The following is a 17168-nucleotide window of genomic DNA, read 5'->3' as shown; positions in this document are numbered from 1 at the left end:
GAGGTCGGGAACTGCAAATCCCTTCCCGGTTTCTCTGGCCCAGGGAGCCTGAAACATGGGGGCAGGAGGGGCCGGCCTGAAGGCCCTGGGGCTGAGGAAGTGGTGGGGCTTTTTCGGGAGTGGAGGTGTCCCCAGGAAATGGGACTGTGATGGGTCCCGGAGCCATGGAACAGCTGTGCTTGTGGGTGAGGCTTCCAGAGTGCAGGACATGGTTCCGAGTCCCTGTTCTGGGCCCAGCAGTCCCCTCCAGGCTTACCATGCATGCCAGGGTCCAGCACTCTGTGCAGGCACTCACATCCAAACAGCCAGCCGCCCCCCAGCAGTTCCCGTGGGAGGAAGCTTAAACAGGCAGCAAGCGATGACTGGGAAAAGCACCGTAGTAAACAGTGTGTAGGTGTGGAAGGAGCAGGGGTCAGTTTCTGCACGGTGGCCTCAGTGCACAAGTGGCTGTGTGCATGTGTCCGGAGACACCCAGGGTCCATTTGCACACATTGGCCATTGCCTAGTGACCACGTGCTTGTACAGTACACACTCACGTGCATGAAGATTGAACGCACAAACTGACCCAGTCACTGTGGAGGAGCTAGAGCCCTCCAAATGCATCCTGGTCTAGGGTTCAACCTGATGACACAAAAACAGACCTGGGTGTGGTGGCTCACACCTGTAATCCCAGCACTTTGGGAGGCCAAGGCGGGTGGATCACCTGGGGTTATCTGAGGTCAGTAGTTCGAGACCAGCCTGGCCAACGTGGTAAAACCCCATCTCTACTAAAGATATAAAAATTAGCCAGGTGTGGTGGAAGGAGCGTGTAATCCCAGCTACTCGGGAGGCTGAGACAGGAGAATCATTTGAACCGGGGAGGCAGAGGTTGCAGTGAGCCAAGATCACGCCACTGCACCCCAGCCTGGGCCACAGAGCAAGACTCCATCTCGAAAAAACCAAAAAACAAAAATAGGTTTATCAAACTAAAGGATACCTTCAGAAACAAAATGTTTAAAGCTTGTAATAGATTTAAAGCTTGAAAATATATTGTTTCCAAATCTATGACCATCAACGTGATCAAGGTGGTTTTCTGGAGAATGAAGCCTCTGAGAGTTTTTGTTGAAAGATGAATCTGAGAGCATTCACTCTCTTCTGCTTTAAGCATTAAACTGGACCTTTCTTGGCCACTGCCTGCAGCCAGCCCCTTGGCTGGAGACCTTCCTGGGGCAGGATAATGCAAAATTCACTGTGGCCTCTGCTCTTTACAAAGAATGTTAACAAAAAAAATTTCTTAATAAAAGTACAAAGAACTTCAACTCAGTTGGGTGTGGTGGCATGGTGGCTCATGCCTGTAGACTCCCAGCTGTGCTTGAGGCTGAGGCAGGAGGATTGCTTGAGCCCAGGAATTTGAGGGTGCACTGAGCCATTACTGCACGGCTGCTCTCCAGCCTGGGCAACATAGCAAGACTCCTGTCTCTTAAAAAAAAAAAAAAAAAGAAAGCCGGGCGCGGTGGCTCAAGCCTGTAATCCCAGCACTTTGGGAGGCCGAGGCGGGTGGATCACGAGGTCAAGAGATTGAGACCATCCTGGTCAACATGGTGAAACCCCGTCTCTACTAAAAATACAAAAAATTAGCTGGGGATGGTGGCGCGTGCCTGTAATCCCAGCTACTCAGGAGGCTGAGGCAGGAGAATTGCCTGAACCCAGGAGGCGGAGGTTGCGGTGAGCCGAGATCGCGCCATTGCACTCCAGCCTGGGTAACAAGAGCGAAACTCCGTCTCAAAAAAAAAAAAAAAAAAAGTCTGGGCGCGGTGGCTCACGCCTGTAATCCCAACACTTTGAGAGGCCAAGGTGGGTGGATCACTTGAGGCCAGGAATTTGAGACCAACCTGGCCAACATGGTGAAACCCCGTCTCTACTAAAAATACGAAAATTCCCCAGGTGCATGGTGGTGCATGCCTCTAGTCCCGGCTACTCAGGGGGCTGAAGCGGGAGAATCATTTGAACCTGGGAGGCAGAGGTTGCAGTGAGCCAAGATCAGGCCAGTGCACTCCAGTCTGCGTGACAGAGTGAGACTCTCTGAAAAAAAAAAAAAAAAGCTGTAACCTCAAATAGGTGGTTTCTTTTAACTACCAATTTGTCCAAGCCACCTGGGTAAGGCGGTGGTGACAGTTGGCTCTGTGGATCTTTGGGGTACAGCTAGGGGAGGCTGTCTGGATGCTGGGATGGGCGGGGCCTCTGCGTCCAGCCGGCATTCAGGAGGGAGTGGGCGCCTTTCCCTTCCCATGACCTCCACCTGCTGGGGCTGGTGCCCTCAAGTGGATGCCCCACCCACCACCACTGTGCCCCCCTCACCCTCCAGCCCCCTGATCCCTGTCTCCCTCTCTCCCTGCAGCTGACCACAGTGGCCGAGAAGTCTCGGGTGCTGCAGCTGGAGGAGGAGCTCACCCTGCGGCGCGGTGAGATCGAGGAGCTGCAGCAGTGCCTGCTGCACTCAGGACCCCCGCCCCCGGACCACCCCGACGCCGCCGAGACCCTGCGGCTGCGGGAGCGGCTGCTGTCGGCCAGCAAGGAGCACCAGAGGGAGAGCGGGGTGCTGCGGGATAAATACGAGAAGGCCCTGAAGGCCTACCAGGCGGAGGTGGACAAGCTCCGTGCGGCCAACGAGAAGTACGCGCAGGAGGTGGCGGGCCTAAAGGACAAGGTTCAGCAGGCCACCAGCGAGAACATGGGGCTCATGGACAACTGGAAATCCAAGCTGGACTCGCTGGCCTCGGACCACCAGAAGTCCCTGGAGGACCTCAAGGCCACCCTGAACTCGGGCCCAGGCGCCCAGCAGAAGGAGATCGGCGAGCTGAAGGCGGTGATGGAGGGCATCAAGATGGAGCACCAGCTGGAGCTGGGTAACTTGCAGGCCAAGCATGACCTGGAGACCGCCATGCACGTGAAGGAGAAGGAGGCCCTGCGGGAGAAGCTGCAGGAGGCCCAGGAGGAGCTGGCCGGGCTGCAGCGGCACTGGCGGGCCCAGCTGGAGGTGCAAGCCAGCCAGCACCGGCTGGAGCTGCAGGAGGCCCAGGACCAGCGCCGGGACGCCGAGCTGCGCGTGCACGAGCTGGAAAAGCTGGACGTGGAGTACCGGGGCCAGGCGCAGGCCATCGAGTTCCTCAAGGAGCAGATCTCACTGGCCGAGAAGAAGATGCTGGACTACGAGCGGCTGCAGCGGGCGGAAGCCCAGAGCAAACAGGAGGCCGAGAGGTTGCGAGAGAAGCTCCTGGTGGCCGAGAACAGACTCCAGGCGGTCGAGGCCCTGTGCTCCTCCCAGCACACCCACGTAGGCGCCTGCCCCGCCTGCTGGGGTGGGAGGGTCAGGCTGGGGAGGGGTAGGGCATTTGTTGACCTCTGTTTTGCAGCCCAGGAAGCATTTTCCTTGTCCCCTAGAGGATGCCTGGGGTAGTCGAAGGGGGGCACCTGGCTCAGAAGAGGAGCTCCATGGCCCTCTTTTAGAGGGGCAGCGAGCCCCAGTGACCAGGGAAAACCCAAGCTGGTCTGAGCTGACCCAGCTGCATCCCCCTACAGAGCAGACCTGGAGAGATGGGACCTCGGTGCCCAGGATGGCCTTCTGCCCAGCCCCTAAGCCTTCATTTACCCACACGTGTCTTAGGGTACAGGCTCCTGCGACCCGGGACCTCAGACCCTGCACCTGGGGCTGGCACAGACTGAGGGCAGTCTCTGCCTCTCCCCCTGGGGTCTTCCATCTCCCACTCAGATGCCCACCTGGGGAACCAGGGGCGGCCCCCTTTCTGCCAGTCCTAATGAAACTTGAGCAGCGGTGCAGCAAGTACTTCCCCAGAATGTGGGGGTTCCCCGAGTGGGGCCTGGAAGGCTAGAGGGAGGTGGCTTTAAAGAGGTCACTGTCACCAGTGTCAGTTTTGCTCCAAATCTAGAAACTCCTTGAGCATCTACCCCTTCTTCCTTCAGCTGAGCCCATCCTCCCAGCCCCTCTGAGGAGGTCCACACCCAGGTGAGCTGTGTCCGCTCCGCCAGGGCCAGGAAGGGCCTTTTGAGTGGTTCTGGGCATCATGTCTTATGCCAGGCCCTATGTGACTCCATTTCACCTTAACACTGTTAGATCGATACTGGCTCTGTTTCACAGGTGAGCAAGCCGAGACTTTCCCAGGCCCCCAGCCTCTCAGTGGCAGAGATGTCCAACCCCATTGCCTCTGGGGCTGACAGGGTACCCAGGACAACAGGAATTAATTCATAGGATGGATGGCTAGAAACAGACTCTTGCCTGGATACAAAGTGTACTCAGGGATTCTTGAGTTTCCAGTTCCCCACGTACATTTTTTTTTTTGTTTTTGGGTTTTTTTGAGATGGAGTTTTGCTGTTGTCACCCAGGCTGGAGTGCAGTGGTGCGATCTTGGCTCACTGCAGCCTTCGCCTCCCCAGTTCAAGTGATTCTTCTGTCCCAGTCTCCCAAGTAGCTGTGATTACAGGCATGTGCCACCATGCCCAGCTAATTTTTATATTTTTAATGGAGGCGGGGCTTCACCATGTAGTCCAGGCTGGTCTCGACCTCCTGATCTCAGGTGATCCGCTCGCCTCGGCCTCCTAAAGTACTGGGATTACAGGCATGAGCCACCATGCCCAGTGCCCATTTTTTTTTTTTAAAGACAGGGTCTTGCTCTCTCTCCCAGGCTGGAGTGCAGTGGCATGATCATGGCTCATTGCAGCCTCAACCTCGTGGGTTCGAGCGATCCTCCCATGTCAGCCTCCGAAGTCACTGGGACCACAGGTGTGCCCCACTACACCTGGCTAATTTTTATAGTTTTCATAGGCAGGGGGTTTTGCCATGTTGCCCAGGCTGTACTCGAACTCCTGGGCTCAAGCCATCTGCCAATCTTTGCCTCCCAAAGTTCTAGGATTACAGGGAGGAGCCACTATACCTGGCCACCCTCATGTATATTTAAACCAGAATTTAGGGCTGGGTGTAGTGGCTCACACCTATAATCCCAGCATTTCGAGAGGCTGAGGCTGGAGGATTGCTTCTGGCTAGGAGTTTGAGACCAGCCTGGACAACATAGTGAGATCCCATCTCTACAAAAATGAAAAATGGTGAAGCATGGTGGTAGTGTGCCTGTAGTCCCCGGAGGCTGAGGCAGGAGGATCACTTGAGCCCAGGGGTTTGAGGCTGCAGTGAGCTATGGCTGCGCGCCAGCCTGGGTGACAGAGACTCTGACTTAAGAAAACACAAAAACAGAATTTAGCATATGGGCAGTAAGCTCTCAGGGCTTCCAAATCCAGGGTGCTTTTTTGTGTTAAAGGAAATCTTTCAGCTTCATGCCTTGAGATCCCTTGCAATGGCCTTCCTGCCCCTTCTCCCAGGGAGGGATTTTTTTTTAGCAAGTGCTCTCTCAGGATCCTGGGCTGAAAGAAAAGGAAGAAACCCAAATTAGCTTATGTACACAGGGCCTGATTAGCTGCTCAGGACAGGCAGAAGCAGCCTGCAACCCAGGAACTGGATCCCCTGAGCGGGGAGGTTCGGGGCTGCTGTAGTTCCACAGAGCATGGGGGACAGAGGCCTGAGGACCCCTTCCCTATCCCCTGCCCCTCATTTACAGGTGCCTTCAGGCCAAGAAGTAGTAGTGACCTCAGAAAGCCCAGCTCTTGGCTGGGAGCGGTGGCTCACGCCTGTAATCCCAGCACTGGGAGGCTGAAGCGGGCGGATCACTTGAGGTCAGGAGTTTGAGACCAGCCTGGGCAACATGGTAAAATCTCTACCAAAAAATACAAAAATTTGCTGAGAATGGTAGTGCTCAGCCTCCCAGCTACTCAGGGGGCTATGGCATGAGGATCGCTTGAACTGGGAGGTGAAGGTTGCAGTGAGCCGAAATCATGCCACTGCACTCCAGCCTGGGCAACAGAGTGAGACTCCATATGGAAAAAAAAAAAGCCCGTCTCTTGATTTTTCCATACATACTGGGGCTTCAGACTAAACACATGTGTCCCCATGTTCAGAGGTTTAGGTCCAAGGACAGATGGATTTTTGGTCTCATGTGGTAAATATGGGAATTTAAAAATTATTTTAGTGTGTGCCTCATTACTACATCATATATAAATTACGATCCAAGGAGCTTAGTTCATTACAACTAATTGAAACTCAAATGGGACTTGGGATGTATGAACAGAAGTATGAGGGGCAGGATGATGGAGGTGACTGCCTACTCGGCTCTGTGCTGCCCTGATCTGCAGTGTTAGACTCTAGCTGGCTCTGGGGAAAGCCGGCCTGGGCAGAGGACTGGAAACGTCCGCCAAGAGCAGCAGGGAGCCTATTGGTTGTGTTTTGACTTTTCTCGTAGTAATGTGTGCCAGGCTGATTTTTTTTTTAAATCAGTCTTTTCTTCTTTGCCCTCTGCGTTTATTTTAAAAAGAAATGTTGGAGAGAAAGGGACTAGCATTTAATCAAGTCCCTCCAGGAGGTGGCCCCAATCACGCTGCGCACACACTAACCCACAGCAGCCAATACTTGTTTTATGGATGGGAAACTGAGGCCAGAAGTCTTGTCTCTGGGACACAGAGAAACGAATAATGAATTCCCAGGACGAATCTCTGTAGGTGTCCCAGGGAAGGAGCCAACTGTTTAATATAATAAACATTTTCAACAAAGGAAGGGTAGGAGGTATTCACATTTAAGTGGCACAAGCAGCCTTCAGCGGAGCTGGGGGCAGAATGGCGGTCCTCTGTTGTCAGGGAGGTCAGACTGAGGACGTCTGCACTCCCTGCCCACAGCAAGTCCCTGAGTCCATCACTGAGGTCTCTTTTCGTAGGGTGTGCAAACTGCGGGTGTGCTGGCTGGGCTAGCTAGGGCTGGGGCCAAGGGGCTGAGGTGAGCATCGCCCTCACAGGGGCTCTTTTTGCAGATGATTGAGTCGAATGACATTTCAGAGGAGACGATCAGGACGAAGGAAACTGTGGAGGGTGAGTGGCCGCTGGGCTGGGTGGGACTCTGGGCTCTGGGGAGAGGCTGGCTGGCTCTGCCTGCCTTCTGGGTCACGTTTTGGTTTGCATGATCTGCCATTTGGTGAGAGTCACCTCCTGTGTGCAGTGAGCCATTTACTCCTACAGGGAAGGAGGCCAGTTTACGGAGGGTTAGGCACCAGGTACTTTATTATTTGCTTGGTTTAAACCTTATTATTATTATTATTATTTTTTGAGACGGAGTTTCGCTCTTGTTACCCAGGCTGGAGTGCAATGGCGCGATCTCGGCTCACCGCAACCTCCGCCTCCTGGGTTCAGGCAATTCTTCTGCCTCAGCCTCCTGAGTAGCTGGGATTACAGGCACGCGCCACCATGCCCAGCTAATGTTTTGTATTTTTAGTAGAGACGGGGCTTCACCATGTTGACCAGGATGGTCTCGATGTCTTGACCTCGTGATCCACCCGCCTCAGCCTCCCAAAGTGCTGGGATTACAGGCGTGAGCCACCGCGCCCGGCCCTAAACCTTATTTTTAAAAGCAGGTCTAAACTTCAAATGGTTCAAAGGGCATATAGCAAAGTATTCCGTGTTCTCTATTCTTCCCTCCCTGAAGGCACAGTGTTAGCTGCTTTATATCCCCTTTCCGGAAATATTTTGTGCAGGTACTAGCAACCAAGTGACACAGATGGTACCATATTTTCCATTCTTTCAGCTCCTTCATTTATTCCATTTAACAATGGATCTTGGAGATGGTTCCTTCTCAGTAGTACATTCTTTTATAGAGTACAGAATGTTCCATTGTGTGGAGGTACCATTGTGTATTTAGCTGGTTTCCAGTAACAATCACAGATTGTTTCCAGCCTTGGTCAATTACAAGATGGTAGGTTATTTCCAGTCTTGGTCAATTACAAACAAAACTGTCGTAAATTACCTTGACTTCCATTGGGCACACCAGTTTTAACTCCCACTAGCTGTAGTTGAAAGCCTGTCTCCCCTCAAACTCCAACAACAAAATGTTTGATCAGACTCTGATCTCTGCCGATCTTTAAGGGTAAAAGGTGTTATCTGATGTGACTTCAACTCATCTTTCTCTTATGTGGATGAAGTTAAAAGGTATTTCTATTTGCATTTCTACTTGTGTCTTTTGACCATTTTTTCTGATTTGGTTATTGACCTTTTTGCTGATTTTTAGAAGCTCTTTACATATGACACTGCAGACATTTTCCCTCCTTTTGTGGTTTGTTTTTTGGCTTTTTTCTTACGGTGGTGTTGGCCATGCAGATATTTTAAAAATTAGGGCAGGTATGGTGGCTCACACTTGTAATCCTGGCACTTTGGGAAGCTGAGGTAGGAGGATTGCTTGAACCCATGAGTTCAAGACCAGCCTGGGCAACATAGTGAGACCCTGTCTCTACAAAAAATGACCCCGTCCCCCCAAAAAATTAGCCAGGTATGGTGGCATGCACCCAGGTACTTGGGAGGGTGAGGAGGGAGGATCACTTGAGCCCAGGAAGTGGAGGCTGCAGTGAGCTATGATCATGTCACTGCACTCCAGCCTGAGCAACAGAGTGAGACCCTGTCACCAAAAAAAAAAAAAAAACTTTTTTTAGTTTCTTGGTTAATTATCTTAAAAATGTATCCAGTGGTTTCTTCTGGTACCTTATTATCTTATTTTCTATGCTGAAATCTCTGACCATCTAGAATTCATCCTTATATAAGGTGTGAGGTAAGGATCCATTTTTATTTTTTCCCAAAGGAGTACCCACTTATCGAACACTATTTTCGAAAATGGTTATTTTCTCCCTGAAACACTCATTGATTGGAATTATTAACCTTATCATCTTTAAATTCACTATGTAATTGACTGTATTTCTGGACTTTTGTTCCATTCCAATGCCTTGTTATTCTCTTCATGTGACAATTCTATAATGTTTTAATTAGTTAAGCTTTGTCTGTGTTTTAATTTCTGGCATGGCTTGTTCTTCTCTGCTTTATCAAAATTCTCTTGGCTATTCTTGTTAAAAAATTGAGCTGAAATTAACATAACAGACATGTGCAGGTTTGTTATAAAACTCAAAACGTGAAAAAAATGAACAACATATAATCAGCCATTTTTCTTTTTCCTTTTCTTTTTTCTTTTTTCTTTTTTTTTTTTGAGGTGGAATTTCATTCTTGTTGCCCAGGCTGGAGTGCAGTGGTGCGATCTTGGCTCACTGCAACATCCACCTCCCAGGTTCAAGTGATTCTCCTGCCTCAGCCTCCCAAGTAGCTGGGACTACAGGCGCACGCCACCAAGCTTCACTAATTTTTGTATTTTTATTAGAGATGGGGTTTCACCATGCTGGCCAGACTGGTCTTGAATTCCTAGCCTCAAGCGATCCACCAGCCTCAGCCTCCCAAAGTGCTGGGATTATAGGCATGAGCCAATGCGCCTGGCCTCAAATGACAATTCTACATTTAAATTTTTGAGGAACTGCCAGACTCCTGGCTACTATTGCTCATTTTTACAGGCACATCTAGTTCCACCAAAATTTAAAATCAGGCTGGGCACAATGGCTCACGCTGTAACCCCAGGATTTTAGGAGGCCCAGGCAGGAGGATCACTGCAGCCCAGAAGTTCAACACCAGCCAGGGCACAGAGTGAGACCCTGCCTCTTCAAAAATTAAACAATTAGGTTGGGCGTGGGGGCTCACGTCTGTAATCCCAGCACTTTGGGAGGCCAAGGTGGGTGGATCACCTGAGGCCAGGAGTTCCTGTCCAGGCTGGCCAACATGATGAAACCCTGTCTCTACTAAAAATACAAAAAAGAAAAAAAAAAAAAAGAAAAAATTAGCCAGGTGTGGTGATGTACACCTGTAATCCCAGCTACCTGGGAGGCTGAGGCAGGAGAATCTCTTGAACCTGGGAGGCGGAGGTTGCAGTGAGCCGAGATGGCACCACTGCACTCCAGCCTGGGTGACAGAGGGAGACTTCATCTCCAAAAAAATAAAAAATAAAAATAAATAAAAATAAAAAATTAGCCAGATGTGGCGGTACATGCCTCTGGTCCCAGCTACTCAGGAGGCTGAGGCAGGAGGATCATCTGAACCCAGGAGGTCGAGGCTGCAGTGAGTTAAGATTTCACACTGCAGGCCAGCCTAAGCAACAGAACAAGAACCTGTCATACACACAAAAAAGTTAAAATCGTGTTGGTGGCCAGGTACAGTGGCTCACTCCTGTAATCCCAGCACTTTGGGAGGCCAGGGGTGGGCAGATCATGACGTCAGGAGTTCGAGACCAGCCTGGCCAACATGGTGAAACCCCATCCCTACTAAAAATATAAAAATTAGCTGGGCGTGGTGGTATGCATCTGTAATCCCAGCTACTTGGGAGGCTGAGGGAGGAGAATCGCTTGAACCCGGGAGGCGGAGGTTGCAGTGAGCGAAGACCGCACCACTGCACTCCAGCCTGGTGACAGAGGCTGGGATTATAGATGTGAGCGACCATATGCAGCCCCCGTCAAATTTTTTTATGTTTCGTAGAGATGAGCCCTCACTGTGTTTAAAAAAAAATTGTGTTGGTCTTTTTAGTTGTATTAACCTGCGGAGGTGGGGATGTCTCCAGGTACTTCCCATGCCTCTGTCCTTTATGGCCGAGAGGAGCACCCAGGCTTGAATACTCACGATTGGTGACTCAGGCGCCACTACATCGTTCTCACTGTTTTTCACTTGAGGGGACTAAGGCTGTGACAGATTGCCTAAGACCACATAGTGTCAGGTTCTCTTCTTTTTTTTTTTCTTTTGCAGACCGAGTCTTGCTCTGTCACCCAGGCTGGAGTGCAGTGGCGCAATCTCAGCTCACTGCAATCTCCGTCTGTCAAGTTCAAGCAATTCTGTTGCCTCAGTCTCCTAAGTAGCTGGAATTACAGGTGCAAACCACCACGCCCAGCTAATTTTTGTATTTTTAATAGAGACGGTTGCACCATGTTGGTCTCGAACCCCTGACCTCAGGTGGTCCACCAGCCTCAGCCTCCTGAAGTGCTGGGATTACAGGCTTGAGCCACCGTGCCCGCCCAGTGTCAGGTCTTCAGAGCAGATTACCCAGCAAGACGGCTGGGATGAGGAAGAATTTGGACCCTGGAGGCCAAGCCTGACCCCATCGCAGGGCTCCTGTGGGAGGGCCACACCCCTGCCCACTGCCGATTTGGTCCAGGAGATTGATGCTTCTCATCTTTCCTCTCTCCCCTAGGCCTGCAGGACAAGCTGAACAAGAGGGACAAAGAGGTGACAGCCTTGACCTCCCAGACCGAGATGCTCAGGGCCCAAGTAAGTGGTAAGTCTCCCTCCCGCAGGGCAGATGCGGGGGGCTTTCACTGGGCCCAGCCGCTTCAGCTGCCAGGTGAGTGTCGAGTGGGTCAGTGCCTGGCTCAGGGTCCCCTCCCCAACGCTGCTTTAAGAAGAAAAGGGCCAGGGCCAGGTCACCTGTACCAGACAGACATTCACCTGGGGAGAACTGAGTGGCCCACACGTGGGTTTTTTTTTTTTTTTTTTTGAGACAGAGTTCTGCTCTTGTTGCCCAGGCTGGAGTGCAGTGGTGCGATCTTGGCTCACCACAACCTCTGCCTCCCAGGTTCAAGAGATTCTCCTGCCTCAGCTTCCCAAGTAGTTGAGATTACAGGCATGTGCCACCATGCCTGGATAATTTTTTTTGTATTTTTAGGTTTCTCCATGTCGGTCAGGCTGGTCTCGAACTCGTGACTTCAGGTGATCCGCCTGCCTCAGCCTCCCAAAGTGCTGGGATTATAGGCGTGAGCCACTGCACCCGACTTTTTGTTTGTTTATTTGTTTGAGACAGAGTTTCACTCTTTTTGCCCAGTCTGGAGTGCAATGGGATGACCTCGGCTCACCGCAACCTCCGCCTCCCAGGTTCAAGCGATTCTCCTGCCTCAGCTTCCCAAGTAGCTGGGATTACAGGTGCGCGCCACCACACCTGGCTAATTGTGTATTTTTAGTAGTCATGGGGTTTCAGTATATGTTGGCCAGGCTGATCTCAACTCCTGAACTCAGGTGATCCATCCAGCTTGGCCTCACAAAGTGTTGGGATTACAGGCGTGAGCCACCGTGCCCAGCCCACGGTCCATCTTGTAATGGCTCCCCACCAGTTTCTGCTCTGTGTTCTCTGTGTCCTGGAATTCCATCTCGGGTTCCCTCTTTCTGGTCCTGAAGACTTTCTAGTCTCTCTCTCTTTCCTTTTTTGTTTTTGTTTTTGAGACAGGGTCGTACTCTGTCGACAGCCCAGGCTGAATGGAGTGCAGTGGAACAGTCTCAGCTCACTGAGACCTCCACCTCCCAGGTTCAAGCGATTCTCCTGCCTCAGCCTCCCAAGTAGCTGGGATTACAGGTGCACGCCACCATGCCCGGCTAATTTTTATATATTTTTTTAGGAGAGATGGGGTTTCCCCATGTTAGCCAGGCTGGTCTTGAACTCCTGACCTCAAGTGATCCACCCGCCTCGGCCTCCCAAAGTGCTGGGATTACAGGCGTGAGCCACTGCTCCCATGCCCTGGCCCTGCTTCTTGTTCACCAGAATGCCAGCGGTGGTGGGCATGAGACAGCCGCGCTCCATGGAAATGGTCGCCACCCCCTCTTCTGTCCATCCCCCGGTACAAGGCAGAATTGGTCCCAAAAAATGTCAGTGGACTTAAGACTCCTCCAAGGCCAAGGTGAAGATGAAGCTTTTCCTGATCCAGGCGACAGTGTAAACACACATGTGCGGTCCCGCTCCCCACACCAGCAGCCCAAGCGGCTGCTGTGCTTGCTGAGGGCTGATCTGTTTCTTGTACCTGTTCTCTCAGGCCCCTTGCCACCTGCCTTGTAGGGACAGTTGAGACCCATGGTGCTTTTAAAACGATGCAGTGGATGCTGGGCGAGGTGCTCATGCCTGTAATCCCAGCACTTTGGGAGGCCAAAGAGGGAGGATTGCTTGAGGCCAGAGTTTGAGACCAGCCTATGAAACATAATGAGGCCTCCTCTCTATAAAACATAAAAATTTGGCTGGGGCTGGGCATGGTGGCTCACGCCTGTAATCCCAGCACTTTGGGAGTCCAACACAGGTGGATCACCTGAGGTCAGGAGTTCAAGACCAGCCTGGCCAACATGGTAAAACCCCATCTCTATTAAAAATATTAAAAAATTTGATGCTATCATGCTGGGAATAAAAGAAAAAGAAGAAAAAAAATATATTAAAAAATTAGCCAGGTGTGGTGGCAGGCACTATATTCCCTGCTACTCGGGAGGCTGAGGCAGGACAGCTACTGGAACTGGGAAGGCAGAGGTTGCAGTGAGCCGAGATCGCGCCATTGCACTCCAGCCCAGGCCTACGACAGTGACTCAGTCTCAAAAAAAAAAAAAGAAAAGAAAAAAATGTGGCCGGGCACCGTGGCTCACACCTGTAATCCCAGCACTTTGGGAGGCTGAGGCGGGTGGATCACCTGAGGTCAGGAGTTTGAGACCTGCCTGGCCAACATGGTGAAACCCCATCTCTACTAAAAATACGAGAAAATAGCCGGGCGTGGTGGTGTGCGCCTGTAATCCCAGCTACTCAGGAGGCCGAGGCAGGAGAATTGCTTCAACCCGGGTGGTGGAGGTTGCAGTGAGCTGAGATCACGCCATTGCACTCCAGCCTGGGTGACAGAGTGAGACTCCGTCTCAAAAAAAGAAAAAAATTAAAATTAGATAATAATAATAATAAACCCCTCAAAACTATGCAGTGGAGTGAGTGTGTCACCTTCAGCCCCTGGAAAATCAGCACCTGCCCAGGTCTTTGCCCTTGGGTGGGACAGAGGCTCATGTGTTCCCAATCCTCTTCCTCCCTTCCCCGCCGCTCACCCCAGCGCTGGAGAGCAAGTGCAAGTCCGGTGAGAAGAAGGTGGACGCCCTCCTGAAGGAGAAGCGGCGCCTGGAGGCGGAGCTGGAGGCCGTGTCCCGGAAGACCCACGACGCCTCGGGCCAGCTGGTCCTCATCAGCCAGGAGCTGCTGCGGAAGGAGCGGTGAGGCGGCCATGGGGCGGCCGGGTCCTCCCTGTGGCCCTGGCCTTTGCTCCACTTCTTGACATTAGCTTATGTTATCTCGGGGCAGGAAGGAGCGGAGCTGGTGGGCCAGGGGGCTGATCACCAGCAGTCACCCTGCTCTCCTCTAAGCTCCAAGAAAGCCTCCAGCACCTCCACACGGTTCTCCAAGCAGAGTTTATAAAGAGTAGGGCTGCCAGGCACAGTGGCTCACGCCTGAAACCTCAGCACTTTGGGAGGCCGAGGCAGGTGGATCACAAGGTCAGGAGTTCAAGACCAGTCCAGCCAATATGGTAAAACCCCGTCTCTACTAGAAATACAAAAATTAGCTGGGTGTAGTGGTGTGCGCCTGTAGTCCCAGCTCCTCAGGAGGCTGAGGCAGGAGGATCGCTTGAACCCGGGAGGAAGAGGCTGCAGTGAGCTGAGATCACGCCACTGCGCTCCAGCCTGGTGACAGAGGAAGCCTCCATCTCAAAATAATAATAATAATAAAGTTTTTTTTTTTAATTAGCCAAGCCTGGTGGTATGCACCGATAGTCCTAGCTACTTGGGAGGCCGATGCAGGGTGATCTCTTGAGCCCAAGATTTCTAGGCTGCAGTGAGCTGTGTTGTACCCCTGCACTCCAGACGGGGCAACAGGCAAGACCCTGTCTCAAAAAAAAAAAAAAAGAAAAAGAGAGAAAAGATTAATGCCTCCCAAAATGTTTGATCTCAAGGACCCCTTTAAACTCCTAAAAATTATTGAGGATCTCAAAGAGCTGTTGTTTGTTTATTCTATATTAGAATTATGACAGAAATTGTAAGATACAAATCCATCTTAAAATAAGAAGCTAGGATGGGTGCGGTGGCTCACGCCTGTAATCCCAGCACTTTAGGAGGCTGAGGCAGGAGGATCATTTGAGCCAAGGAGTTCGAGACCAGCCTGGGCAACATGGCGAAACCTCATCTCTACCAAAAATACAAAATTTAGCAGAGCATGGAGGCACACACCTGTAATCCCAGCTACTCGGGAGGCTGAGGTAGGAGGATTACTTGGGCCCAGGAGGTCGAGATTGCAGTGAGCCATGATCACACCACTACACTGCAGCTTACTGTCACTGGGTGACAGAGCAGGACCCTGTCTCAAAAAATAATAAATAAAAGGCTGGTGCAGTGGCTCATGCCTGCAATTCCAGCACTTTGGGAGGCTGAGGCGGGTGGATCGCTTGAGCTCAGGAGTTTGAGACCAGCCTGGTCAACATGGCGAAACCCCATCTCTACTAAAAACAGGAAAAGTAGCCAGGCATGGCGGCGCACTTGTAGTCCCAGCTACTCAGGAGGCTGAGGCAGGAGGGTCACTTGAACCTGGGAGGTGGAGGTTGCAGTGAGCTGAGATCATGCCACTGTACTCCAGCCTGGGCAACAAGAGCAAAACTGTCTCAAAAAATAATAATAATAATTAAATAAATAAAAATCAGAAGATGTCACAGAGAATCCAGATTTCTCCGGATTCCCTTAATAAATGGGAAGATCTGGCCAGGCACGGTGGCTCACACCTGTAATCCCAGCACTTTGGGAGGCAGAAACTGAATAATCACTTGAGCTCAGGAGTTTAAGACCAGCCTAAGCAACATAGCAAGACCCCATCTCTTAAAAAAAAAAAAAAAGTAGAAAAATAGCTGGGCATGGTGGTGCACACCCTTGGTCCCAGCTACTCAGGAGGCTGTGGTAGGAGGATTACTTGGGCCCAGGAGGTCGAGGCTGCATTGAGCCATGATCACACCACAGCCTGGGCAACAGAGTAAGACCCTGTCTTGAAAAACAGTAAGTAAAAGGCCGAGTGTGGTGGCTCACACCTGTAATCCCAGCATTTTGGGAGGCTGAGGCAGGTGGATCACCTGAGGTCAGAAGTTCGAGACCAGCCTGGCCAACATGATGAAACCCCATCTCTACTAAAAATACAAAACTTAGCCAGGCATGGCTGGGTGCAGTGGCTCACACCTGTAATCCCAGCACTTTGGGGGACTGAAGCAGACAGATCACGAGGTCAGGAGATTGAGACCATTCTGGCTAACATAGTGAAACCCCATCTCCACTAAAAATACAAAAAATTAGCCGGGCATGGTGGCACGTGCCTATAATCACAGCTACTCAGGAGGCTGAGGCAGGAGAATCCCTTGAACCCAGGAGGCGGAGGTTACATTGAGTACATTGAGCCAAGATCACGCCACTGCACTCCAGCCTGGTCAACAAGAGCGAAACTCCATCTCTAATGATAATAATAATAATAAATACAATTTCGAAAAATAAATGGCAAGCTCTAGCAGCACATGGCAGACTTCCAACGTGGCGATCACCCCACCATAGTTGGGGAGCCCCTGCCCCCTTTGATGGGCATGGGTCCCCTGAGTCTCCTGGGGAGACCCCACTTTCCCTTCATTATTTTTCTTACTCTCAGTTCCTGGATGGGGTCCCTGAAGCATTAGCTTTTTTTTTTTTTGAGACGGAGTCTCGCTCTGTCACCCAGGCTGGAGTGCAGTGGCACGATCTCGGCTCACTGACTCTCTTTGAAGCACAAACGTCCTTTTGTAAAAGAAAAAACGCCGTCTCCTTTCCTCCTATACAAGTTAGGAGTTGCTCTAGTTACATTTGCTACAAATCTAGCACCTTTCTAGAGACTGCAGCCCTGCCCAGAAGGGAAACAGATGCGATGAGGCAACCTAGGAATTTTCCAGAACAACACCGCCCTCTGCAGATGCCGCCCGTGCCTTCTCCAGCAGGAACAAACCAGCCAGGCCCCTGGCCAGAGTTCCGGGGCTGCCTTCCCGCCGCTGTCTCCCATCCTAAGTGGAAATGTTATTGCTGGTGCCCAGCCCGGTCTCACCTTCTCCGAGGAGGCTTTCTGCCCTGTCTCAGCCACAGGATGCCCCTCCACTAGTCTCGATACAACTCCTGGAGTTTGGGGTCTTCATCTGTTGGCTCTGAATTTTCTCTGTCGTCTGCAGCCGCATTTCCTCTTTCGCAGAGCCTGGCTGCTTCGTCGTCTCCCTGCTGTCAACAGCCTCCCGCTATCCTGATTCCTCCCTCGGCCAGGCGCAGTGGCTCACGCCTGTAATCCCAGCACTTCGGGAGACCAAGGCGGGTGGATCACGAGGTCAAGAGATCGAGACCATCCTGGTCAACAT

The 17168-nt window shown here is 51.5% G+C and overlaps 1 protein-coding gene across 2 annotated transcripts in view; it reads left to right on the top strand.

Annotated features, from left to right (window-relative positions):
- CLIP2 (CAP-Gly domain containing linker protein 2) overlaps positions 1-17168 on the top strand; it is a 97961-nt gene that overhangs the window by 72835 nt on the left and 7958 nt on the right. For both annotated transcript variants that reach the window (XM_064375650.1, XM_064375649.1), the window contains 4 exons: positions 2378-3313; positions 6903-6960; positions 11186-11269; positions 13830-13986. In XM_064375650.1, the coding sequence (XP_064231720.1) occupies positions 2378-3313; positions 6903-6960; positions 11186-11269; positions 13830-13986 (1235 nt within the window). The remainder of the gene's footprint in view (positions 1-2377; positions 3314-6902; positions 6961-11185; positions 11270-13829; positions 13987-17168) is intronic.

The sequence above is a fragment of the Aotus nancymaae genome, unplaced genomic scaffold (genome assembly GCF_030222135.1).
Source record: "Aotus nancymaae isolate 86718 unplaced genomic scaffold, 86718_ANA_hifiasm-v0.15.2.pri h1tg000012l, whole genome shotgun sequence".
Classification (NCBI taxonomy): Eukaryota; Metazoa; Chordata; class Mammalia; order Primates; family Aotidae; genus Aotus; species Aotus nancymaae.
Note: the sequence above shows the minus strand (reverse complement) of the source record. Positions and strands in the feature narration are given on the sequence as shown.